This window comes from Etheostoma cragini, chromosome 20 (genome assembly GCF_013103735.1).
Source record: "Etheostoma cragini isolate CJK2018 chromosome 20, CSU_Ecrag_1.0, whole genome shotgun sequence".
Lineage (NCBI taxonomy): Eukaryota > Metazoa > Chordata > Actinopteri > Perciformes > Percidae > Etheostoma > Etheostoma cragini.
In genome coordinates, this window is record NC_048426.1 from 14,718,616 (window position 1) to 14,744,279 (window position 25,664).

The 25,664-nt window shown below is 40.2% G+C and overlaps 1 protein-coding gene across 2 annotated transcripts; it reads right to left on the reverse strand.

The window, feature by feature from the left end:
* Nucleotides 1–6,934: 6,934 nt before the first annotated feature.
* slc35f4 (solute carrier family 35 member F4) lies at nucleotides 6,935–24,537 on the reverse strand. Of its 2 annotated transcripts, none has more exons than XM_034859014.1 (7): nucleotides 24,125–24,537; nucleotides 10,468–10,768; nucleotides 9,751–9,970; nucleotides 9,527–9,652; nucleotides 9,226–9,418; nucleotides 8,449–8,538; nucleotides 6,935–7,892 (listed from the first exon to the last, which is right to left on the reverse strand). In XM_034859014.1, exons 1-7 carry the CDS (start codon nucleotides 24,351–24,353, stop codon nucleotides 7,651–7,653), a joined length of 1,401 nt encoding a protein of 466 aa, XP_034714905.1. In that variant the 5' UTR covers nucleotides 24,354–24,537; the 3' UTR covers nucleotides 6,935–7,650. The 2 variants fall into 2 exon arrangements, with proteins under 2 accessions (XP_034714905.1, XP_034714906.1); XM_034859015.1 differs by lacking the exon at nucleotides 24,125–24,537 and adding an exon at nucleotides 15,054–15,602.
* Between the last annotated feature and the right edge of the window lie 1,127 nt (nucleotides 24,538–25,664).

The following is a 25,664-nucleotide window of genomic DNA, read 5'->3' on the forward strand; positions in this document are numbered from 1 at the left end:
TGTTGTGGGCCTGGAGGAGAGGGGTGGCTGGGCTGTGAAAGGCCAGGCTGCTCTGGCCAGTGTCTTGGCTACCAAAGGCTCCTCTTTTAGAGCTGGCAGGAATCCTTGCCCCCTCCACCAGTCACTTCCCCACCCCTTTGACCCCATCTCCGCCCTGTCAACTAGTGGCTAGTTCAAAACCTCAATCTCTCCAGCCAGACTGGGATTGAGCGCTGACCCTCTGGCCCTCTGAGGATTTAAAGCAGGTGCTCGCATTCAGCAAACAGGACCTGCCTAATTGGTGAAAAAGTCACAAGGATGGAATGGTCGGGTCTCCTCTTGAGGTTGCATAGGTGCCTTAACTTAATTAATGTAGAACTTTAAGTGTGTTATTTTGATTGTTGCAACACAAGTGTCAGGGCAGACATTCCTTTATAATCAATACTTGATGAAGAAATTATTTAGAGATGGGCATGTGGTTCCAAATGTTTCTCCCTGTTAACTGTTATTCTACCTGAACTATGATGGGTTTCATACTGTCTCTTACATTTTAACTATGAAAGCTCCACCTTAGTGTATTAGGGTGAATGAATAACCAGCTGGTGAAGTGTTAAATCAGAGGAGATGGTGCCCCACTATTCCACAGCAGCCAGACTCCTCTGAGTGTCCTCATTGTCTGCTGTTGGCCTCTTGTGCCCCTTGCTGGTCCAAATGTTACATTCTCACGTGGATTTCCACTCAGAAGGCTGACCATGACAAATCCTCTGTCAATTGGAACCAATTGCTCACACGGCATCCTTCACCTTTTTTATGTAGCAGTACGGAGTGGCAGACACCGAGACCTCTCAGCTCTCCCCCTTCATGATGATTTGGCTTTAAAGCCCAGTGTGTGTGGCTAGCGAACTGGAAAAAAAAGTTTTTTGAAGAGTTGGGGCACTCTAAATCTCCTCAGTGTCCCAATATGTGGTCAGTCTGGCTCCTCAAGTCTGCAGTCAGTGGCCTCTCACTGGCAGACTTTGTTGGTTGATTGAATGGCTTGCTAAGTAGATGGACTCCTTTTAATGTGTTGCTCTGCACCAATGCCTTCACCTCATACCTTGGGGTCTTTAATTCTGAAGTGTTTTTCTGAATTGGTAATCATGTATTTATTTCATGATTGTTGATTAATACTACATTAATCATCATAATAACACAGGCCAAAATAAATGTGTGAAAGTAAAGCAGCTGTGTGGATTGTCATACATAATGTTAACATATTACAAGGTTTTAAACTCAAGGTTACATACTCAAAATTGTCGTATATACCAAAACATTAATTGATCTATTATCAACACTGCGGCTGTTGTCCACATAAATTTGGGAGTTTACTTCACTTTGTCCCTCAGCCCAATAATGACACCCAGTGGTAGAGTACAATAAAGTTTGTTAGACCTTTGGTTTCTTTAATACAGTATATTACTCATTTCATCTGTTGTAATAGTTTGACTCAACCACTGCCAGATAATCTTTGCATGTTGAATTCCCGTCCAGCCCCATGCTTTGTAATGTGATCCCAGCAATCTTCATCTAACGCACTGTGCCTCAGGACCAGGCTTTTGTCAGCCTCTGCTGCACCAGGCGTTTGGTAGGGGTCCAGTTCCTCTCAGCCTCTCTAAACCCCTCTCTAAACTTGTAGAATGATGGTGCAATTAGCAGTTTCCTGTTTTCAGTCTAATTATTGTTCAAGAGCTTTATATTTAATAAAAATGAAATATATTTATCCTGAGGGGTTCTTTTGTGCTAATTTCTAAAACAAATGCCTCATAATAGAGCAGAAGCTTCAATGCCGGCTGATTCTAATCCCAACTTTTTAAACTAAAAACAAAATGTGTTTTTGAATGTTTGCTATCAATATTGAAGGAATGCCAAATGAGCTTCAGACTCACTGCTTGGGCAGCAAGTGTTCCCACTGCTTTTACCTATAGAGGGCAACATAATCTCAGGCATGTATGAAAGAATCCCGGAACATCAAGTGTTTTGTTTATATTGCAAGTGTTCTTAGTCCAGTTTATTGTCCCAGATCCCTCCGGCACCTCTTATCCTATCCTTATTTCTGACAGCTTCTGGCTGACTCGGGCCATATCCAGCTATCCCTCTGTGTTTTACCCCTGTCTTCTATTCTCACTATTTCAGTTGTCCAGGCTAGGTTTGGGTCTAAAGACAGTTCTCTGTGTCCAGTTTGTTGAGTTCTTTCCTCTGGGTTTGTGGGACCTTAAGTTTGATCTATCTGGATCTCATCTTCTTTGCTGCACAGAAACAGCTTGTCTGGCTGGTTACGCTGTCTGTCTTCAAAGAGGTGAGGCAGAGATTTTGAGTCTAGAAGGCTGCTAGGGTCTAGGCTTTCTCCTGTGGTCTCATTCAGGAAGATGTCCCTCTCTGTGGACCTTCTCACAAGTTTCAGCCTCTGGATGCCTTCTGTATTTGTTTCTCCAACTAAAGGCCTAGATGAAATGATATTGGTATCAGTAGACTTCATTCAGATTTTTTTTTTTATTAAGCTTACTTGTTTAAACATCAATTTGCAGTCTTACCATTAACTGAGTAGACAACCTTATGTCTTCTGTGTTCTCTGGCTTGTCGGAAGCAAGCTCGCCGATGTCGATGAGCCTGTTGTGTGAGAGCTGTCTGGGCCTCTAGGAATCCTCCCTAGAAAGACCACAAGGCCATACAGTACGAAACCAGTGGTGAAAAGTAACTAAGAACATCTAGTACACTGTAACGCTGTACTAAAATACAATTTGAGGCACCTGTCTTTATATTTAATGCTTCTTTAGATAGCAATTTCACTACATTTCAGAAGAAAAATATAGACATTGTTATAAAGATTAAGCTAGTGCATGCTCAATGGGAATTATAGTTTGATAAAAATATCTCCTATGGACAGACATATGGAAAAACCATCATGTGACTGTCAACACTTTTCTTTGCGTTTTCAACCTTGTATCTAATAGTGGGGGGTTTTCTGTTCCCTGTACACTGTACCCTGAAAATAGAGTCTATCGAGGACCAGTCATAACTGTAGAACGCCCTACTTTCCATTTTGCTTTAATCAGATCCATTGGGACTAGAAGTGCCCACACTCACAGCTGTCTCTCTCTCTCTCTTTCCTCCCTCTTTCTTTCCCCCATCTCTTGTGAGTACTGTTGCACATTTTAATTTTGTCTTAACATAGAAATGCATGATCTGAATTATTGATAGACAGTCAAGATGCTTTACCTGAATCATTCTGCCGGTGCTGGAGTATCCTGTCTGACTGACTGCAGAAAACAGGTGGACACCCCTATCTCTGCAGTTCCTGCCCTGCAACAAACATCAAATTCCTTATTGGGTTTTGAGATGGCATGGGGCAGCCGCAGTGACACTGGGACAGTCAGCAGCGATATGTTTATTATCATGGCAATTTGACTGGCAGTGCTTGTGTGGCCAATTTGACGGGCCAGTGGTTGCAATGCCTGAGGAGAGATAATGAAGGCATGTCTTGGTAAAAATCACAACCAGTCAGGAACAATAATGAAAAATGATGTCACAGCATAGGATTGAACAGATGAGAAACTTCTCATGAGAATTAGGCAACAAGGATAACCTGTTAAAGTTAACACTACTATATTAGGCAGCTGATTTTGCTGCGCTAACCTGGGGTCGTTGGGGTAGATGGGAGTGAATAATGCTTGAATTGTTACTTTGCTTTGGTGGGAGGTTTTCTGCAAAGCATGGTTCTTACAACACACACAGACACACACTGTTATCTACAGAATCAGTATCACAAAACAGAGTGGTCTGTAAAATTGACAAAAGCCTGAGTGTGAATGATACATTATTGCCAGGAGACTTACTAACCTGAGAATGAGGATAGAGTTATTTCGTGTCTCATGGGAGGTAAGATTGTCTTTCTCTGTCCCAGAGATCCTGATGGCAGCTCCAGAGCAGGGAGAGTCCATTGTGGTTCAGGCTTTGCCCCCTCTTCTTGTAGTATATTACATGCAGCTGCTTTGCTCAGCCTGGGTCTGGAGCTTGTGGAGCCCATTGTCTCACTCCCTGTTCTAATGCTGGCAAGCTGAAACACTCTTAATAGTGAGAAAAGTTCAAAGTTAGTATATCTTTCTTCAGGTTTAGTGTTACTGAAGGTCCACTGGTTATATTGACTTTCCACGTAGCTATCAATTCCCTGTGGATTTTTGGCCTCTTCTATTAAAACTTTGTCAATTAAAGAATAACTTTACATTCAAAATCATCTCTCCAACTTGTCCCATTTCTTCCAGCTGCTTCCAAACAAACCTGGTGGCCCTCACATCTCCCCTGCTAACCTGCGAACTTAATATTTGTCGCGAAGCATCTCTGTCTGGTGTCAGAGTACAAAGTACAAATGCAGTAAACACTTTTGGTAGTGGTTACAGGAGTAGGTGTACTTCATCTCTGCCTTCATACTTGACTTCGTAATGAGCTAGGTTTCTATGGCAACTCTCCCTACAGGTTACTTTGTAACTCATAAGTTAATGCTCGAAAGAACCTGTTATTTCCCTGCTGCACCCTTTCCATATTTGAAAGCACAGAGGGATGAGTAGAGAGTCAGGTTCTTGGGGAAATTGTTAACAGAATGAAAAATGTGACTTCATGAGTACTCAGAAATCCACAGGGGGTTGACAAACACTGTTACAAAGGTTGGTCCTATCGCGTTGCATTTCAGGTAGTTTTATCGGCCCCTTGCATACTGTACTGCAGATCTCTGTTGGTTATATTAAAAATAAGACTTATGTTCTTCTTTGTTGGTAAAGTTTGTAGGTTTTTGGTAGCCTAGATTATGTGGTGATTGTTTTCAATCGGTTCCCCTTTATATATTACATTATTTTGGTAATTAGCCATTCAAACAGCATGGCTCTAGGGACAGCATTGTCAATCTATTGGTCTGCCAGCCCATAACTTTGTGGGTTGAAAAGGTAATGTCTTAACAACTTTAAGATGGATTGTGGTGAAATTTAGTGCAGACAATCATGGTCCCTGCAGGATGTATCATACTGACTTTGGTAATCCACTGTATTTTCTTCTTGCAAATATCTGTTAAATGCTTTGGTTTATGAACCAATGCCTGCAAAGCTAATGACTTTCCTATCAGCCTTAGCTGTAGATTGAATTAGTGGTAGCATGCAAACACAGTAAACTACTATTGTTCAAATTAAACTCAACGTCAGTGTGTTAGCATTGTGAACAAGTTAGCATTCTGATATGAGCATTTACCTCAAAGATTTCAACATTCATTTCAATCATTCAGTCATTTTTCAGTATTTCTTGACATTTTAGCATGCTGACAGTCTTATCGTTAAATTATTTATTTTCTTTCATTGATGCATCTGCAGTTTGGACACTGTTTTGGCCTCTTTCAGGCACACAGTATCAGTTGTCTCATGTTACTTTTTAAAATGCTGATTGCTGGCCCTTTTTTAGCTAATGATGCAGATTGGCATTCAACCTGTAATATGATAATATCTTATTTTAACTTATCAAATTTTTGTAATTTTTCCCTTTTCACATTTTTATCATATTCTGTCTAACCCTATCCAATAGGAACGTACCAAATCTGTTATTGCGGCTAAAGCTGTATTTTACATCCACTACACAAATCCCCTTTCTGATTACCATCTCTTATCAGAATTCAGCAGAACTACTATATCGTGAAATTAGGATTTGAACATAACACATTCCTCTGCTTCTTCTGGCTCAATTGTCATTGCAGTTGTTTAGCTGAAAGTGTCATCTCAGCAAATGCTTCATTAGAGATCTCAACTCACTGACTGCACTCCAGCAATCATAATGACACTGTGGTGTTAGACTCTTGGGAGTGTGTGTGCATGTGTGTGTGTTACGAAGAGTGATGTAGAAAGACACAAAATAATTCTCCTGACACCCTCGTCATCTCAACACCACTATTTGCACTACATTTTTGCAACCATGTTATGTGACGCTTAAAAAGTAATTTTGACAAGTGCCTATTACAGTGTTATGTCCCGTGGACATTTTCCAATGCCAGGCAGATAGGTAGGTATGCATTAATACCACAGATTGTGTGGATATGTAAAAGAGGATAAATGATAGTATAGACAATCCTTCTTAATCTTCTTCAGTTTGCAGTGTGTGTGCGCCTGTGTGTGTGTGTGTGTGTGTTTGTGTGTTTGTGTGTTTGTGTGTGTGTGTGTGTGTGTAAGGTAAGTGCAGCACAGAAAAGCATTGCATAATATATTATAGAGTGGGAGAATTCTGCAAAGTCATCGCGGCTAAATCAATGCAATGTACTTAACAGATTACTGTATAAACCACGCTGCTAAGTTCTGCTAAAAATATCTGGTCATGATACAAAGTACATGACTGAAACAATGTTTGTCTGTTATACAGTCTTACAGGGCTGTATCACAGTTTAAGTTTTGAAAAATGGTTACAAAAAATTGCAAAATGACAGTCAAACAAACAGATACAATGAATAAAGATTAAAAAGCTCGTAACAGCTCATTATAAATAATAAGAATATGACTGAGATCAGGTGTACTCAGAGGCAGATGGATTTTGGGACATTTGGGGCTTAGGGATGCTCCGCTCTGGCACTTTATTTTAATAAATAAGCTTTAATTTTATGCGTTCTAATGCATTCTGTTACCTTATTTACATTTAAAGTACAAAAACAATTCCCAGTGTGAATCAATTTATATTCATTGTGAATTAAAAGAGTGGTCCATGGGCCCAAAGTTGATTATCGCAGCCTTAAACCTACTTTAACATCAAAATCTGTGTCTTAGACCAGGTCATTTTGCATTTTTCATGTTGAAGTGGGAGAGCCAGGAGTCCTTGTCCACCCCAACAGCACAGATAAAAATAGTATTCATAATTATGATTATTATAATAGTATTTTTTATAAAAGTAAAGAACAATACAAATTTCTAATGGGAATTTATTTAGGGGTGTTTTTGAAGCTTTGCAAGCGTTGTATGCATCCTTGTCAGTGCTGACTTAGACAGCACTTTACTGAGAAAATGAAAGCTGTTTTAATATATTCTTAGAAACTCAGGAATTAGCCACATTCATGTGGTCCTTAGTTAAACAAGCAATATACTGTTATAATTATGAGTTTTAAGTCTTTAATTATAAAACCAAAAGAGCCTGTACATTACACAAAGTATAATTGCCATTCTTGTATATAATACTATTCAATAAGACTTAAAATAATACTCTTATTGATACAGCTCTAAACAAATAATGTAAATACACATAAGATTGAGCCAAATTGGCCCTGCCAATATTTATATTCACAGAATACAGTCCGCAGAGCAGGTCAGGTGACGCCAGTCAGCGCTTGGTTTGGGTGCGTGCGAGGAACAAAAGTGAGCGTGGCAAGTATTTCAAGAAAGTAAATTACACTTTCCACCCTTTCAATTAGCAAAAATCATGAATGTTCTTCATTCCCTCCTGCAGTGATGGAGACAAAGATGCAACAATCCTTCTCCAGATGGAAGTTCAAGACAATACTTCCTGTCTTCCTGACAGGCGAGAGTCCATGTGGACCGAACCTCCCGCCACAAAGTCAGGGAGGAACATGAGCAGAGGGCTTTAAGACTGGTTAGCAGAAGCTTCTAGCAGAGCTCAGCCATGTCATGCCAAGGGAATGGAGACAGTGCCATTTGCTCGACTGCGACTTCGAGTTTGGACGCTGGATTCTGTGAGTTCCTCGCCATGTTCCTCCGACTTCTTGTCTGCAATGTTGGCCAGGAAACGCAGCGTGACTGAGTCCCACTCCTCTGGCAGCAGCAGGAGCAAGAAGCCCAGGCAGATGATGCAAGTGGCTGACAGGCGCACCACACTGAAGATCACCTCATGTTTCAAAACATCTACAGCTACAGCAGGTGAAAGACAGGAACAAGAGAGGGAGCCGAAGAGAAGGACAGGGAAGGAGGGTGTGGGAGAAACAAAAACAAATTTAGATTAATTACATAAAGTAAGATAAACCACAGGACACTGCGGCTGTATGGGGATAAGTGTAGCAAATGCGGCTTATAAGCAGCATAAGCCATCCACTTTATCCTCTGTGTCTTTGCGGTCTGGAGCCCTTGGACAAGTTGCCGTAGCCCCCTGACCTTCATACAGTCCATCGTAGTTAAAGAAAATAACTTGTCTGCAGGCATTTAGTGTCGCCTTAGCAACCTGATCCTCCCTCGGCGAAAGGATAGTTGCAGGTTCTGTTGAGGCACATTGATGATTGGGTTTCCAGGACAAGAGAGCCAAACTTGCTGTGTAATCTGTTTGCTACAGGGGCCCTAAGTACTGACATCTCATCACAAAACCACAGTGTGTGTGGCCATTTACTCTCATTTTCTCGATCATACTGTATTAATTTCCACCATAATATTCAGAAATGGTAGGTAATACTTGAGCCACATGAAGAAACCCTACCTGCATTGCCTGGCACACTGAGCAGTGTCCCTATGGAGATGAGAATGGGGTACGTCAGCACAACACCAACATGGACCAAGATGTTGAACACTAGAAAGACATCAATAGGTTGAAAACATTAGAGTACAAATTAATTACAACTGAAACGATTGGTTGATTTATCAATAAGTCAATCAGCAGAAAATAATTTAGCAACAATCTTGATAATCGATTAATCATTCAATACATATGTTTTTCAGCAAAAACACCGAACACGGATCACTAGTTCCAGCTTCCCAAATATGAAGAATTGCTTCTTTTTGTTTGTTTTCTATGATTATAAACTGAAAATCCTCTTGTTTTGAGCTGATGGTGAGGCAAAAAAAGCAATTTAAATATGTCAACCAGGGCTCTGGGAAATTGCCAGGAGTTTATCTCATTTTCTGACATTTTGTAGAATTAACTACAGGGTGTTGATTGAAGGTACCTTGTGGAGTTTTTTTTGTAGTAATATGGAGCAATGTTTTTAGTCGGGGGTCCCCTAACCTGAGATATTATGAGGAAGAAAATGCATTTAACACGTTTGTTCCTCAAGGTTTCAATTCATTTTAGTGAAAAACACTAAACGTCTGTTTACAAGACAACTCCACAAGCCACCTGCAATAGAGAAAATATTGGCAAAGTAATCAACAATGAAAACAACTGTTAACTGAAACCCTAAAATTAATTCAAAAAGCATTCAAGGGTCAAACCATGATCTTCACTCTTTGTTCTACAAAGATATATATGCACTCTCACCCAGCCACAATCCTGCCATTCCACACAGGTACCCCCATGGCAGTGAGGACAGTGAGCCCCAGTGCTCTACCTTGGTGAAGTAGAGGATGAGGGGCACACAGGAGATGAAGATGAGGTTGAAGAAGCCCATGGTTGAAAGGAAGTGGGCCACTTCGCCAAGGCTGGCACTGCCCAGGAACATCTTGAACAGCACCTGGATTGTGAGTAGACAATTAATTTACAGCACTGAGTGACTATACAAGTATATAAAGTCAGTGCAAAGGCAATCACACAAGTGGTTCAAACTGTAATGTAGTCTAACCTTGTAGAGAGCTGATGTGGAGGCTGAGCCCACCGCCAATGCCACGCCCACAAAGGAATCGCCATGGAAACCGTCCGCATAAGCCATCATGACAATTCCTGTGATGGCCATGATGGCGGCCACTATCTGTAGGTAGAGATTCAGAGCAATCAGTGTCAATATCCCCTTCAGGAGACAGAAACACTTGAAAGTATTATTATCATTGTTGGTGTTTTCATACAGACCCGAACACCCATAAAACGGTCCTTGAGAACAATCCAGGACAAGAGAAAAACAAAAGCTTTGTGGCAGCAGTAGAGGGCAGAGACATCCGTGGCGGTGAGTTTCTTCAAAGCCATGAGGTACAGGTAGTTGGTCAGTGTCCAGAGGATTGAGAAGGGTGCTGTTCTCTTTACGAAAAGCTTGAGAGTCATCCCATCCTCCCCAAAGAGCTTGCTGCACTCCCTGTTTGAGAGAGCAAACCACAGAAGGTTAAAGGAAGTGATGTCAACACATTTTCTTTCTCTTGGAACAGCGTTTTTGTTTGTTTGCCTTGCAATAAAGAAGACCAAGCTTTTAGGATGGAAATATTGGTTGCTTAGTTCCTCATGGACAGAAGGGTGGTTTAACATGTGTTCCAGGTTAGTGTAAAGAGCTGGACGGCCTCTAGGAGGCCAATAATTGAGTTTTTAAACTGATAATTGGTATACTGGAAAACATATAATCTTGTGTACTACATTGGGATTGTTACTTTAGTTTGTTAAACATGAACACAATTAAAAGTACTATTCCTATTGATTTTGATGACGAACTTCACTGACACATCTGTTAATCTTTTGTCTGTCAGCGTATCAGTAAACAGTAACAATGGCAAACAGGTATTGCAAAATTTAGATTAGCAGATTTTGCTTTTCTCAAATAAATGTTTTCTGAACTCTGAATGATTATTTTTGGCAGTTTACCTGAATTTCTGTATGGGAGTCTGCTTCTCCCGTGTGGTAACAACGAGTCCCGAGTAGTAGATTGGGAAGAAGAGGATGTTCCAGTTGCTGCTGAACCAGGAGATGAAGAAGGGACAGGAGAAGGACTGGAAGGTCAGTTTAACCACCTGAGTGGTACCCACCCAGGAAGAGGAGACACCCAGCACCAGCAGCAGACCACCCAGCACCTTCAGAGCTGTGTTGGTACATGCCTGATAGGAGCGGCTCTCTTCGCTGGTCTCACTGCCTGGTGTGTCTGCCTGAGACTCTGAACCATCCCCTCCTGGTGCGAGACAATAGGAGAATTGACAATAACATTAACTGCATTGTAGCATCTCTGCATGTGGGCTCTACTTACTGTTCAAAAGCCAATAATAACTTTTATTGATGATCCTCCTGACCATGATGTTGACATTTTTTCTTAAACGTCTTGATGGATGGCCTTGACATTTGGAACAGATATCCATGGCATTGAAAGGATAAAGCCCAATGAATTTGGGAATCATCCGATTTTTCCTGTAGTGCTGCCATGACGTTCACATTTGTGATTTTCAGTGAAATATCTGTCACTATCTTTCATGAATTCGAATAACTTTGAAAATCCCTAACTTTAAATCTAGTGCCATCATCAGCTCCAAATTTTAATTTGTACCACATACATAATCAACTAATTATATCTGCCTGAACTGGAACTTTCTTATTTGTTCTAATTCGCTAATTCTAACAAGTTAAGCTGACATACCAAACTAAGAGGATGAGCATTGTAAACATTAAACGTGCTTACTGTAACATCGGCATGTTAGCGCTGTCTTTGTGACCACGACAGCATGCCGACATTAGTATTTAGCTCAAAGCTCTAGTGGGACTGCTGGGCATACAGGATGTAGCTTGTGTCTCCCTGGCTGGTATCCAGGACTTTGCATTTATTGATCAATTGCCCTTAGTGGTCACTCCAACAGTTTGCATTTTCCTGCTGTAAAGGTGCTGATGCAGACAACAAGGCTAGCATTGTGGTTGTGCATGTCATAAATAGCTTAGTTGCCTCATGATGCAGCACATATACTGCACACCTATTGCAGTCAGGTGTGCACAGAAACCTGATGCCCAGATAGCAAGAGTAAACCTAACCTCCTGACATTCCACAAGAAAGTCATGTCAACCTTGGCAGACAGTTTTTGGACTGTTGGTACAGTCCTGCTATGAAAATGTTATCGATATATTGGAACATGAAAACAGTTGTATAGAGTAACTCAGAAAGCGGTACGGTATCACCAGATTAATTACTCCAAATTAGATAGATGGATAGATAGATAGATTGATTGATAGTTAGATGGATTGATAGAGGGGATTTATCTCTAATCTTATGCCACAGTTGTTGCCTTAATGGACTGTGGGATGTCTGGACATTAACTATGCTGTGTAATATGTGAAGGTGTGTGTGTGTGGTTGTGTGTGTGTGTGTGTGTGTGTGTGTGTGTGTGTGTGTGTGTGTGTGTCTGTCTGTGAGCATTTCCAGAGAGAGCTAAGATCTGTTCTTTAAGAGCACAGTGCGATCAATTTACACCAGGGCAGGAATAAAAGATGACATGTGCTGGATGTTTACTGCCTGTGTTCTCTTTGCTAGCTCAGCATTTGAAGCTCTGCGTTCCACCATGGTTACAGACACTAGAGCCCAGCAAGCACTGGAACTTGTACCCATAGTACAAGTTATATCTCTATAGGTCTAATGAAAGTGGTTTGTACCAACATGTAAATAAGTATTCCTTTCATTCAAAAGAAACCCATTGTGTGGATCACAAACTCTTTGATCAAGTAGCTGATTACAAAATAGTGGTAGCAGTTTTGTTTGTCTGTGGAAAGCATTTAGAGTGATGACATGCCACTTTGTATCATCTGAAGTCTCTCTCCACCCTGAAACTAAGTTGCCACTTCTTTTGTTCAGAAAAGAACTCTATAGTCTTACTAAACTTACTTTACAAGCTAAATAGATGCATGAGATCATTGCTGGCACCGAGTAAGAGTATTAAAGCTAAGTCATGTCTGTGACTGTTATCCCCGAGTAACAATGGTGAATATAAAGTCACAGATTAGAGTCACATTAGTGCAATGGTGGAAGAAGTAGCCAGATCCTTTACTTAAGATAAGTAACCTACACCACAATGTAAAAATGCCCAATTTCACGTAAAAGTCCTGCATCCAACATCCTAATAAGGTACTTGTTCTACAGAGAACTGGCCCCGGTGACTGATCTTATTTTACATTATTAGGCTGTTATAATAATTAGCATTTAACTATGTTAACCAGTTATGATATAGCTTGTTTTTACTACTTCATCTACCCAGTGGTTTCCAAACAAAGGGTCAGGCCACCTGTTGTCTAGAAGTAACAAGATAAGCCAAAGACAAATTGCCACCAGGTGGACAATAATGTTTTATCTATCTATCTATCTATCTATCTATCTATCTATCTATCTATCTATCTATCTATCTATACATCTATACATCCATCCATCCATCCATCCATCTGAGGGGTTGCCAGAAGATGAATGTGGGTTGAGAGAGCAAAAAACACACTTTAGTTACACAAATTTGTATTCCTAGTTTGGGCTTTTCTCCAATATTAGTTTTTTAGTGAAATTTTGGAAAATTATACCTCTCTCAAAAAGTTATTTAAATAAAGCCATATAAGGTGTTTAGAAGGTAAATGTGTATTCTTAAAGCTCATTATGTTTTTTTCAAAGTACATTCATTCAAAGTACCATGTTTCAAGCAGGAGTTCATACAACCTTACAACTATGTCACAATTATAAACTTTTAGCATCCAAAAAGTGTAAAACTAACAGCTCCCACTGGAAACTGAGCAAGTTCAGTTAAGTTCAGTTCATTACACACTGATCATCACCTCAGAAACCTCAGATAGAATATGGTGAAAGCATAATGTTCAACATCGATACAGTTTGTTTTCTACAGGATCATCTAGGGATTTGGTCTAATTACATTCTGTCACACCAAGGATTAATCAATCTAATGAGCCTAGTGGTTGCTAGCTGGAAAAAAACTGAGCTCTGATATTTATGCAAGAGAGAAGACGTAACACCTTTATTCTTTTTTTCTTTATATCTGCTTTTCCTTGACCACCATGCAAAAATGGTTCATGTATTATAGTACAGTCAAAAACCTAAAGCTTTTAGTGTTGGATATGGGCTCTTCTGTCCTCAGGAAGAAAGCCACTACAGGCTGATCTGGTGCCAAGATGTAGTAATATGATACCTCTACTTTTCCCATGCCTCAAAAGGCAGCTCTCCTTAACAAAATTGTATTCTACAGACAGAGATATTGCTGACTAAAGTTACTGTTAAAAAGTTGCAAAGGAAACAATATTGCCTGACAACTATAAAAGAGTATGAATAATTGCCTAAATATTAAAATATAGACTCTTCACAACACATCAAAACATAATACCTGCTTAAGTATGTGACCAAATTTGGGACAAGCTTCTTTCCACCTTTGTCAAACAAGAATACACATAGTTTATACTCTTAAGGCTATTTCTAATAGTATTTATATTAACACATGGAATAGTTGACGAGTTCACTATGGCTCTGCGTGAACATTATGCATTACAGAAATCACAGCGCTGCATAGAATCACACACAACTGGTACCCATTAACTGTGCTTATCCACTCTGTGTGACACACTATGCTAGTCAAACCTCACATTTCAATCAATTTTGTGTTTTACCCCCTGCCACTGACACTGCATGCCAGTGACATTGATGGAAGGGCCCCGGCCAAATCCAATATGAAGCTCACAGTCATGTCTGCAGCGTAAGGCAGGCTTACTAGAGGTCAAACAGCAATAAGCCTGTATCTAAGTTAGGTCTAAAGATGTGACATGGTATTGTTTATAGTAATAAAAAAGGAGATTGGCAGTGTCACTCTGTAATCTTTGTTGCAAAAGTAAAAGGTGGAGGGATTTAGGTGAAGTTCAAGACTTTTAAGAATAAGGATGCTGAAGAGTGGGGCGTAGAAATGCTCAGTTATATGAAGGAAAGACAGATGAAGAGATGTGAAACCAGCTGACTTGGGCCTGTTTTATTGTACATTAGTGCTGGTCAGCCAAAAACATGCTGCTGCTACAACTACGCTTCCTGTCAACCCATTTAGCTTCTCAACTCTGCCAGCAGGAAACTGAAGTTATACAAAGTGTATGTTTTTTAAAAAACATCCAAAGGGCAAAAAGTCAAAGTGGAAAAAATAGTTCAATAGTTCGATTCAATGGCTGCGCTTTGCTGATTTCTCTTAGATTTTACTTTGTGATACCACATGATCTACTTAAAACACAACATATAAATTCCCATAAACTCTAGGCCTGTATGAAACTTCAGCGCATGTGATGCCTTATGGGAAATATGTTGTCAAGTGTACAATATAATGTGTACTTCATAGTTTTAAGCTGCCTATCTAGGCTAATGCTTCCAATAACTCTGTTCATGTTAACATTACACATACAATATACATAGTTTAGTCTAAATGGTGTCCTGGGCCTCTCTGTTTTTTTCAGTTTACCTTCAGAGATGGGGCAGGTCAGGACCTGAGTGCTGTACGAGCTGAGAGGAGCCACCCGGGCTGAGTGCTTCTTCATCCTCCACTGGGGGCACAACACACTGTCCTTCCCTGAGAAGTGTGTGTGTGTGTGTGTGTGTTTGTGTGTGTGTGCGTGCGTGCGCCCTGGCTGCTGCTGCACACTCAGCAGCTCCTCCTGCTAGCTCCGCGCATCCTCAGATTCCAGACTCCACCGCTTCTTCTTCACCCTCTTGATTGCCCCACTTCCCCAGCTCTCTGTCAAACTCTTCTGTCTTCTTCCCAGCACTCCAGTCCTGACTCTGTTACTCTTCAGCTTAGCGTTCTCAATGTTTACTGTTACGGGTGCTCTGTCTCTCTCGCTGTCTCTCTCTCTGTCTGACTGACTGACTGGGTAGTGACACAGCTCAGTGGAGATAGCTCAGTGAAAGTGAAGTGGAGACTCTACTGTTTCCCTGTCATGCCGTGATCCAGCGCTGCCACTGTCTCCAAGGGAGACTGAGCTTCAAGTGTGTGTGGCATAGTGCAATCACTCCCTTCATCTCTTTCCATCCTCCCCCTCTTCTTTTCTGTCTCTCTTTCCCCTCCTCTTCTTTTGCTCCACAAATCAGCAGCTTTGTTTGGAAGGTAACCAAGCAGCCCGACTAATTATGCTGCGTTAGCTGCTGCCCCCTCCTTTTCTCCCTCCTCCTCCCTCCCCTCACCTCTCTACCTGACCAGGCTCTTCTCACTCCTTTCCTCCCTGTCTCTCTCTCTATACTCTTGTCCTCCATCTTCCAATGACTCTCTCTCTCTCTCTTCTTGGCACATCTCCTGCTCTTCACTACTCCTTGAGAGTCAGATTATTAGTAGAGCTCTCTTCTGTTGCTTTCACCACATTAACATTAATTAATAGAGCTATGTAAAAGACAACTATTATAGAGACATGATAGTCCCATGCATACATACAAACTCTGATCACGTTGCTTTTTATTGGACAGATTCAGTATCAGAACTTATTGTACCTGCATGTTTGTCTTTTCTCTAGCAGTAGTAGAAAGGAAGTAAAATTTTCTTAAATACTGCTCTTCAGTCAAATTTGAAAAGTATGTAGGCCTACATCATGTGGACTATTTTCATTGTGTGAGACTTTACAGCACTAGAGGGAATGGTACTAAAGTATTTATTTCACCAAATCCATCTGACAGCTGGGAGTAGAAGACTGTACATGCAAAACCTCCTTAAAGCATCAAATACATAATGCATTGCTAGGTTTCAAACTTGCTAACAGTAGTTAGACCTAGAAGCATCTGGATCACCAACATTAAAGCACTGCTCACTATGTCAGTAACTTGACACTTTGTAATGTAATGTTGCTTGTAGAGAGCTGCATCACCCACCAACTAGCAAGTGAAGAGGCACTGCTGGAGACGAGTTGAACTTAGAGTTCAGTTGGGCCTGCTGTGGTACTTAATTCACCTAAAAGTAACAGAAAATCATTTCTCCAGTGTGTGAAAACAGCAACTGGTTTTACAAAACTGCTCTGCTTTATAAGGGAGGAGTCTGGATTCTGCTGGGAGAACTAATTGCTTCTTAATAAACATACTTGACATAACAATCTGAGATAAATCCGCAATACCAAAAAAGAACATGTTGTGGTGGTTGAGTGCAAACAGTGTTGGCATGAATGTGTCAGCAAAGTAATAGTGAGAAGTATCACATTATGTTGCCGGCACTGCCCCCCTGCATGAATATGATTAGATGTTGCTAGTTAGCTGATAGCCACACAGCTGTGATTGGGCCAGTGATTGTGTTGGTTTCCATGATGGAAACCGCTTAATGCAGGCACGACTTCTGTGCTCTGCCTTACAAATGCCATGCTTCATTACCATCATACACACTTTTGACTGGTGCTTCTTTACTATTACTTAAGTAAAATATTCTGCACTAGAGTTTTCCTTTTAACACAGACTAACAGTAAGATTTCAATATGTTGTTTTCATCACTTTTGCACAGTCAAGGGAAAACCTCTCATCGGCAGAAGGTGCGGACCTTAGGAGGGTCAGTCTTTGCCTCACCCTCAGGACTGTGGTCAGGAGTTTCCATCTCAAGGAAAGCCCTCCGGTCGTTCTATCTCCAGCTGTGGTTTATCTGCCAAGAGGTTTAATGGACCTAGATATTGCTTAGGCCTTTGTATCAACGACTTGAAGTGTCTCCTGTATGGAATTAGACACATGAGGCCTTGCAGTTCGTAATGTCCTCTCACCAATGAAGTCAATACTAGCCCAGCCATAGACATTAGCACTATGACCTGAAATAGAAAGCACTCAAAAAAAAAGGAACATTTTGTAAATGCAATGTGTATGTTGGTATGTTAAGAATAATAGATGAACCACGTTTGCTCCAGGTTTTCTGTCTTTATATCAGTATCAACCTACGCCCTCTCCCTCTCTCTCTCTATCAACCAAATCTCTGGCACTTTTATAGAGAGCATAGCAGATCGAAGTACTTCTCTGTGCATTCCTCAGGCTCTGAGAGACAGCCAAGCTATTGTTTAGCTTGGTACAAAAGAAAAAAAATGCAGGGCCATGTTCCAGTAACACAGCCAAGGTGCAAGCCACTTAATTCCCATGGTCAGACAGTAGGAGAGAATGAGTTTAACACTAGTGCATTAAGTGATGTTGTGGGAATGAGGCTTGATGAAAATGTTGGCTCAATGTTTGGTTAGGTGTAATTAGGGAATGAGCTGGGGGCATGAATCACTAAGACAAGGAGGGTTACACTTATAAATAGCCTAGCTGATGACGAGCCAACAGCTAGACAGGAAGGGGAACAGAAAAAGACCTGGTCAGCAGAGCCCAGGATGCTGATTGCTGTCAGATAAAGAGAAAGCATGTGTGCTTGGACTGAGAGTGATTGTTCTCTATTGTGTATTTCTATATTGTTTTTTTTAAGATATAGGTACGTTTAGCTTTACATATCACAAGTTCATCACTGTTTTGTTTTTCTTCACGTCAGCAGGTGAAAAAAACAGAAGATTATTTATTGAGTCTCTTCATTGGTTTTCTGTCTCTTCATCCATTATAATTCAACAGCACCACAAACTACTGCTAAAAAATCTCCATAAAGTTGAATTAATACATCTTTAAAACTACTTCAACACAAAATGAACATCGTGATGATAACATAACTAGGTGTAAATAATCAAACAGGAAACTGAGTGTTGTAACACAATGGTACTGTACTGTTGCATCAGAGATCAAAGCACAAAATAGTACAGAATCCTCTCTCTTCACCTCCATAGCAACAGTGGGTCTCCTCTACTGATGCACTATTCCGATTCAGGCTCTTTTGTCATTTAGATCAACCAAATGCTCCTCAATGGTACAAGCTCCTTTGTATTTAGCCCTACTCTTCTACTCATCACATCTCACTGGGGACCAGGAGCAAAGGAGGAGGAGGAGAGATAAGAGACATAGGCATGGATGTTAACTGCAGCTGATATTAACTGTACTGGAGTTAGTTTCCAGTCACTAGACCTCTTATCATCAACTCAACTCAATGTGGTTACATTGGAAGATGAGGACACCTTGTGGTGAATATGATGGATTGCGTTACAGGTGCATATACATGGACATGAGGATAGATATTCCTAAACAAGACTATTTGCTCAAATCATTTACCAATCAATTCAGGCGGGTGTCATTTATCCTTAGTGGGGTCTTGTTATGCATATAATTTCAGTTTGATGTGGTGAGGTTTTGATGTATTTGTTGCAGAACATTTTACTACAACTATTGAAAGTAGGGGCCCCAGGGAAAAAAAACCTTCCAAGTAATAGGTGCAACATTTCTCTGTATAGTTGTTACAGAACTGCTGACCTGTACACATGCCACCGTGCTATTGGTCACGTGTTGTAGTGTTGTATGTCAGTAACTACAATGGCTTGAGAAAATGTACACACCCAGGCTAAAGTTGAATAAAAAGAGGAATGAAAAAAAAACTTTTGGAAATTGAACTTAAAGCCTCAACTAAAAAAAACAACCTTTTAAAGACATCAATTTTCTTTGTGATCGAACGATGTTTTGTAAATAAATAAATGTTCTTCCTTAAAATACAAGGGGCATAAATATACACCGCCCCAAGGGAAACTCCCATAGAGGCAGGCACATTTTTATTTTTAAAAGCCACCTATTTCATAGATCCAGGATACTATCCATACTGATAATATTCCCTTGGCCTTTGGAATTAAAATAGCCCTACATCATCACATACCCTTCACCATACATAGAGAGAGGCATGGGGAACTTTCCATAAGATCATCTCTTATTGCAAATCAAACCAGCTATTAAGCTAACTGAAATAAAACCATGCCAATCTCTAGGTATGGTGAGGGCTATGTGATGATACGGGGTTAATTTAATTCCGAAGGCCAAGGGAACTTTATCAGAATGCATGGTATCCTGGATTCATGAAAAAAACTGGCCTTTAAAAATATTTATGTGCCTGCCTCTACAGGAATTTAACATAGGGGTATGTAGACTTATGCCCCTGTATTTTAAGGAAGAACTTTAATTTATATACAATACAGCATTCATTCACAAAGAAAATTGGTGTACTTAAAAGGGTGGATTTTCCTAACATTTTTTTTGAATTAAGGCATTAAGTTCATTTTCCAAAGATGTTTTTTCATACATCAACTTTAAAATGGGTGTGTATACTTTCTCAAGCCACTGTACATATTTTTGGCTGGCCCCAGCAATTCGCTGTTGGGCCCCTATTGTGAATTTGTGTACAAACCCAGTTAGCCCCAAGTTACCATCAAGTACATAGCACAAAGCAGACTATACTGGAAATGGCAGCTACATTATTTGCCGAGTTACCAACCAGTACTCCGATGCTGGTGTCTTACCTGGCCCTGTCCGTCTCTTTACAAGACAAAGTGATAGGATTATATTATAATTAATGACCCGTGTTTTTTCACATTGTACTCATTTGTTTTGGCCACTTTAACTGGTTGGTAATTTGGTCTAAACTAGTTGTTATTGAGTTATTCAAATGTTGTTTTTCACCCAATGCTTTGGCTAGATGTTTTTCAGTGATTTGAGTGAAACAACCCTTCTGAAACATAGCAGATGTAAAATTACACAGTGTGCAATACAATAGCTATTGCAGACACATTGAGATATATAAAAATATATATTTGTATTGTCATGCTTCACAGGGGTAGTAATTAGACTAAATACAAAGTAGGCTACTGACATTTTCTGTCAGGCATTTCATTGGAGGATGTGGAAGTTTATTGTTGTTGTTGTTGGATTTACATACCACAAGAGGGTAGTGTTCGGCTGCTGACACATCTTGGTGTACTCAACATAATGGAAATGCCAATACAAACCTTACACTTGTTGTCCCCGTCAATTATTTAATTTAACTTTTAGATTACAGAACATTGCTTACAGGAAAATATGTCTCAAAGCTAAAGCCAAAATATTTAGTCTGATCAATACAACAGTGGCATGAGTACACCTCAGCAGCCCCTTAGGTTTTTGCTCATTCTCAGGAGCATGTGAGACTAAAAGCACTCCAGGAGTCATTCAGGCAAAGCTCATAACACATTCAACCCTAGGCTAGTTATAAATAGCTCTGATTGAACAGACATGGAAAGGGGAAAGTCCAAAATAATGCACGCACAGAATGTTTTAGGCAATGTATGAGGAATACAAGGAATTCACCTGCTGTTAACACTGGACATAGATGGTTTCCAAAGTGAATGACCCAACAGTGCAAGCATAAATGGATTCAAAGGCACTTCTACTTTTCTTTGTATTTCTCTCCAGACTTTCTCTGTAGACTGAAGAGCACAACAACACACCCCATTGTGATAAATGGTTGCTTTTCTCACCCACCCTTACTTCAAAATGTTCCTCGGAGTACCTGTGTGTTGTTTTTGTTGTCTTGCTGTGATGCCGGCTGTGAACAGCACTGAGTGGGACTGCCACTACAAGCAGTACCTGTCATTTGTCTTGCACCATGCCTATTTACCCAGCGGGGTTGCATGCCAGCACTACCAAATTGCCCTTTTTGATTAAATAGCTACTCAGAACAAGACACACAGCAAATTATTGTAATGGTTTTCTCTTAGATGCTGAGGAAGCATTTAACTGCAGTACACACCATTGTTGTTTGCTCCAACAGGAGCCAAATGGGTGCTGTAAGAATATGTTCTTTTCTTTTCTTTTTATTAAAGTCAATTTGTTTCTCTTGAGCAAATGTTAGTAGTTAAGCTACTAGAATTTGCATGAAGTGGTACAATAAGAAATATTGCGCCTTGCTTGTTTAGAAGGACATTAACCTTATTACTTACTTGCAGCATTATGTCATGACCATACTTTGCATAACAGCCTGTCACCAAATGTAGTCCACAATCCCCCTCAAAGGCAACTTCTAATTCAATGCAGATGGCAACACTAAACTGGCACCAGAATCTTACTAAATATATCATTACCCCATAGGCTTGGCAGGGTGAGCCTACTGTTTTATTCACATGCTCCTTTGCCTAACTCGCTACGGAAAATGATACTCAGCAGATTTGGGGAAGTGTGCTTCTCAACTCAAGATTTACAAAGTGTAAACAAAACAAAGTAAACAAATGTGACACTTTTTGGCAGCAAGCAGTGTAAAACAAGAACTGACTTTTCACATTCTTGTTTCTAAGAATGATCAAATACATTTAAAAGGTAGACAAGTGTGTGCACATAACCAGACTATTTTACAGTGACAGCAACAGCATGTTCAATAGCTATGCAAGCAGGAAAAATGGTGAGAAGTTTGTTGCCCTGAGGAATACCTTCTGTTGACTCTGGCATGCATAAAGATCAGTTGATGGATGGATGGAGAAACACAGGGCTAGAGATGGTGTATTTCATCAGAGAAATGGGAAATGTCTCTCAAATCAAATAACCCCTTACACTGGTGTTTAAAGGATTGGTGTGGATGCTATTACAATCCACACCTGCTCCTTATACCTGAAATTACATCACAGACGACACCCCATCTTTCATTTTTGTCTGCTTCAGTGGAGAGTAGGCAATGAGATGAGACAGACAGAGGTTTGTTATTTGGGGAACAAAATTGTATTCAAATGTCTTGTTTTGTCCCAACAACGGTCCAAAACACCAAAGATATGCATTTTGCTATTAATTCACAAATTGTTGCAGCGCTATTGGGAACAATATTGTCTTATCAGATCAGGCCTTTGATGATAGTATATGTAACTTTTACAATTTGGATCTTGCCATTCAAGCGTCACTAAAATAAGAAAGCTTTTAAACTTTTGAAAATTACCAATGAACAGCAATGAATTCTGTCTTGTATAGTCTATAGCAAAAACGTACACATACCAGTGACCGTAGTTTCAGAGGCCATGTTAAAGTTCTCCAATCCGTTTTTAATTTAAAGTTTTGAGTGCCCCGCATTAATCACATATTCTCCAAATAGATTAATCTGAACGAGTAGATATGGTCACAAATGAAAGTGTGATTGCATTCATGGTTAATCTACTGCAACTGACACCCCTGATAAACAGGAGGCGGTTAATGAAAGACATTGCTCAAGACAGCTCATTTCCTTTTTCCTCAGCCTCTGTCTAAAAAAAACATTGAGGTGGTTTTAGCTCATCTAACAGAGCCTCAGCCAGAACTGATTGAATAAGGCCCTGCTATCGGCGTACTCACTTTTCCTCTTAGACTTAAAACAAGTTACTAAGAGTATTGCGTTGTGTCACAGTGTACCAGGGTTGATAGTTGATCTGACCAGGTACGTCATAACATTGGGAGTGCATCTCTTGTCAGACAGATATCTCAAAGTCATGAATTTGAAACAGTGCTTTTACGTAACAGCCAGAGGGAGATGTAAGGGAGCTTACATGACAAATCCAATTAATTTGGGGTGAAAGTGTACCAGTATCTGAAACACAAGAGACTCTAAGATAGATGACAAATTAGATTTTTGGGGATTGATTTAAGAAAAGCGCCAGTTCAACCTTTAATAAAGAATGATGACACAACACAATGAATAGGCCACAGGGGTGAGAACCTGACTTTTCTAATACTACAAACCTTATGAAATCTAATTCTGCACCCCTTACTTCATTACCATAAAGCCATTTGTTAAACCACTGATTAGCTGTGCACAGAGCATTGTAATATTTGTTCTTTTCCCTTGTTTCCATTGGCACTGAAAATACTTTAACAAAACTGGAAGCAAATATTTTATAGATCATCCCCGAACAAAGTGCACCCTCAGATCTATTCTCCCATCCCAGCCATTGTCTCCGAGTCAGCGGAATTCAGAGCATTGCTCATTCATAACCTTGTTGACAAATTATAGAGAAGATTGCTGGCACTATTCACATGCATAACAGGAGAAACCACTGTGTTTGTCATTTGGGAAATTGATAGTTTTAATTAAACATTTGTAATTCAATATGAGGCTGCCATCAAAGTGATTGTTCACCAACATAAGTGTTTCAGTTGGACATTAGGTTACAGTTTAAATTATTTACATTGAATTGGAATTGGAAAAAGCCAGAGTAATTTGTGCACAGCCTGATAGTGCTAGATTTTTTTTGTATCTCTCTATTTCTCTCTCTCTCTCTCTCTCTCTCTCTCTCTCTCTCTCTCTCTCTCTCTCTCTCTCTCCACTGTTGTGTAGCAGAAATGAATGGGCTAGCATCACCCAGCCTTCAGAGCAGAGTGACAGTGATTGACATCATGCTTCTCTATATTAGGCATTATTAAAACCCAATTAGCTAAGTTTGCAATAGTGGTTTTGCAATAGCCTATTTAAAAAGAAAATCGTTTTCTTTTTCAACCCACCATGGACACAGGCTGGATTACTGTTTACTGTAAAGCAGAATATACACAAAGCCTGTAGGCTATTTACATCACAACATTCTCATAAAATTGTGTGTTTTTTTTTTAAACTCACGCCACCTAATACCTGGCAAAGCAAGGGGTGAAATTGTCGCCAATGCGGTCACTAGACTTGCATTGCATTGTTTTCTTTACACTCACTTTTATGACTGGAGTATCCCGGGTTGTAGCCGTAGTAGCCGGTTATCCTCAGAATCCGGTCCTCTATGTCGTGCACCCCGTTGGCTGTCACTTTGGTGCTGCCGTCCATGAAGACAGCGCAGCTGCCACCGGTCTGCGCCGCCTTTCCCGGCAAGTGCGTGTTCATCAGGGGCTCCATACGGATGCAAGACTGGTCTACACTCTCCAAAACACTCTCGGTGCTTATCATTGTAGGTCCGAGCGGACAGAGTTTCGAAGAGAGCGGGAATGAGCCCAGATCACCATGCGAGAGACCCTCGGGGCTGCTGCATCAACAATTAGTAACAACAAGAATCCACCTTCACATTCCTTCAGTGATGCTCAGCAGGGCAGGACGCAGAGCAGGGCTATCTCACTCCAGGAGCTTGGCAGACATCAAACACTAGGGGGCGGGTAACTACTATCACATGCTCTGAATTCAATTAAGAAAGAAAAAACGTGGCTGCATTTTGTAGTGTGGAGCAAAGAAGCCAACATTTATTACCGCTTTCATACAAACAAGTTCCTAAACACAAAAAGCTTTATGGCATCTGACACCATAAAATACTCTCTGTGGTGTTAAATCATGAGTAACTTATGTTGTTTTTATTCTCTCATAATGTCTCTAAATATTCTATATTGTGATACTCATCTGTGTTTATTAACACAAGTATGGTTTGATGGGAGTAGTTGTACCATCTTCCTATTCCTGTAATGTTCCTGGATTTTATGTAATGTTCATCACATGTGACGTTAAAGTGTCCCCTGCTATCACTGTGATACTCCTTCAATATTTGGGGCTTGATATTTGCTTCTTTTTGAAGTGAGCTTTATTGATCAAAACACAACCTACTCTCTCAGGTAATTTTTCATCTCTAAAAATAAACGACCGGAAATGAATCCTTCTAAAATAACTGTGTATGTCTGCAGCTGTTTTCAGGATAGAAACATCAAAAAGATTAAATAAATCTTAACTTCTCATTTAGCCCCAACATGACCACCAAGAATTTATTTTTAAGACACTATTTTCAGCATCCATTCACTGTTTCTTCCTGGTCTCTGATATTTGTGGACCAGTTCCACTCCTTTTGTGCTACACTGTTTCCATTTGCTGTTCACAATAAAATATGTATGTGCTTTTGAGAAACAAATGTGGCACAGGTTTTTCTCACACTCCTATCAATACAGCTATTGACTCCCCTCTACACTTGAATGCGGGCTGCAGTGTAATTTTACTTTTCCTGTAGGCTGAGTATAATATAAAAGCAGCATAGATTATGAAGTTTGTCCACATTATTTTATGCCATGACTAAAGTTGTTCTTATTATTTTCAAAAACTCAATATACCATGAATTTTATTCTAAAAGTTAAACCCAGAACAATCTCTTTTCTTCTTTCCTCTCTTTTCCTTGGCCACAGGTTCTGTGGCTGGCTCGGGGAAGCTCCACTTGATGGGATCCCCCAGCTTGCAGATGCTGCGCAAAAAAAGAAAACTGGGCTCCAAATCCAATAACACAAGATG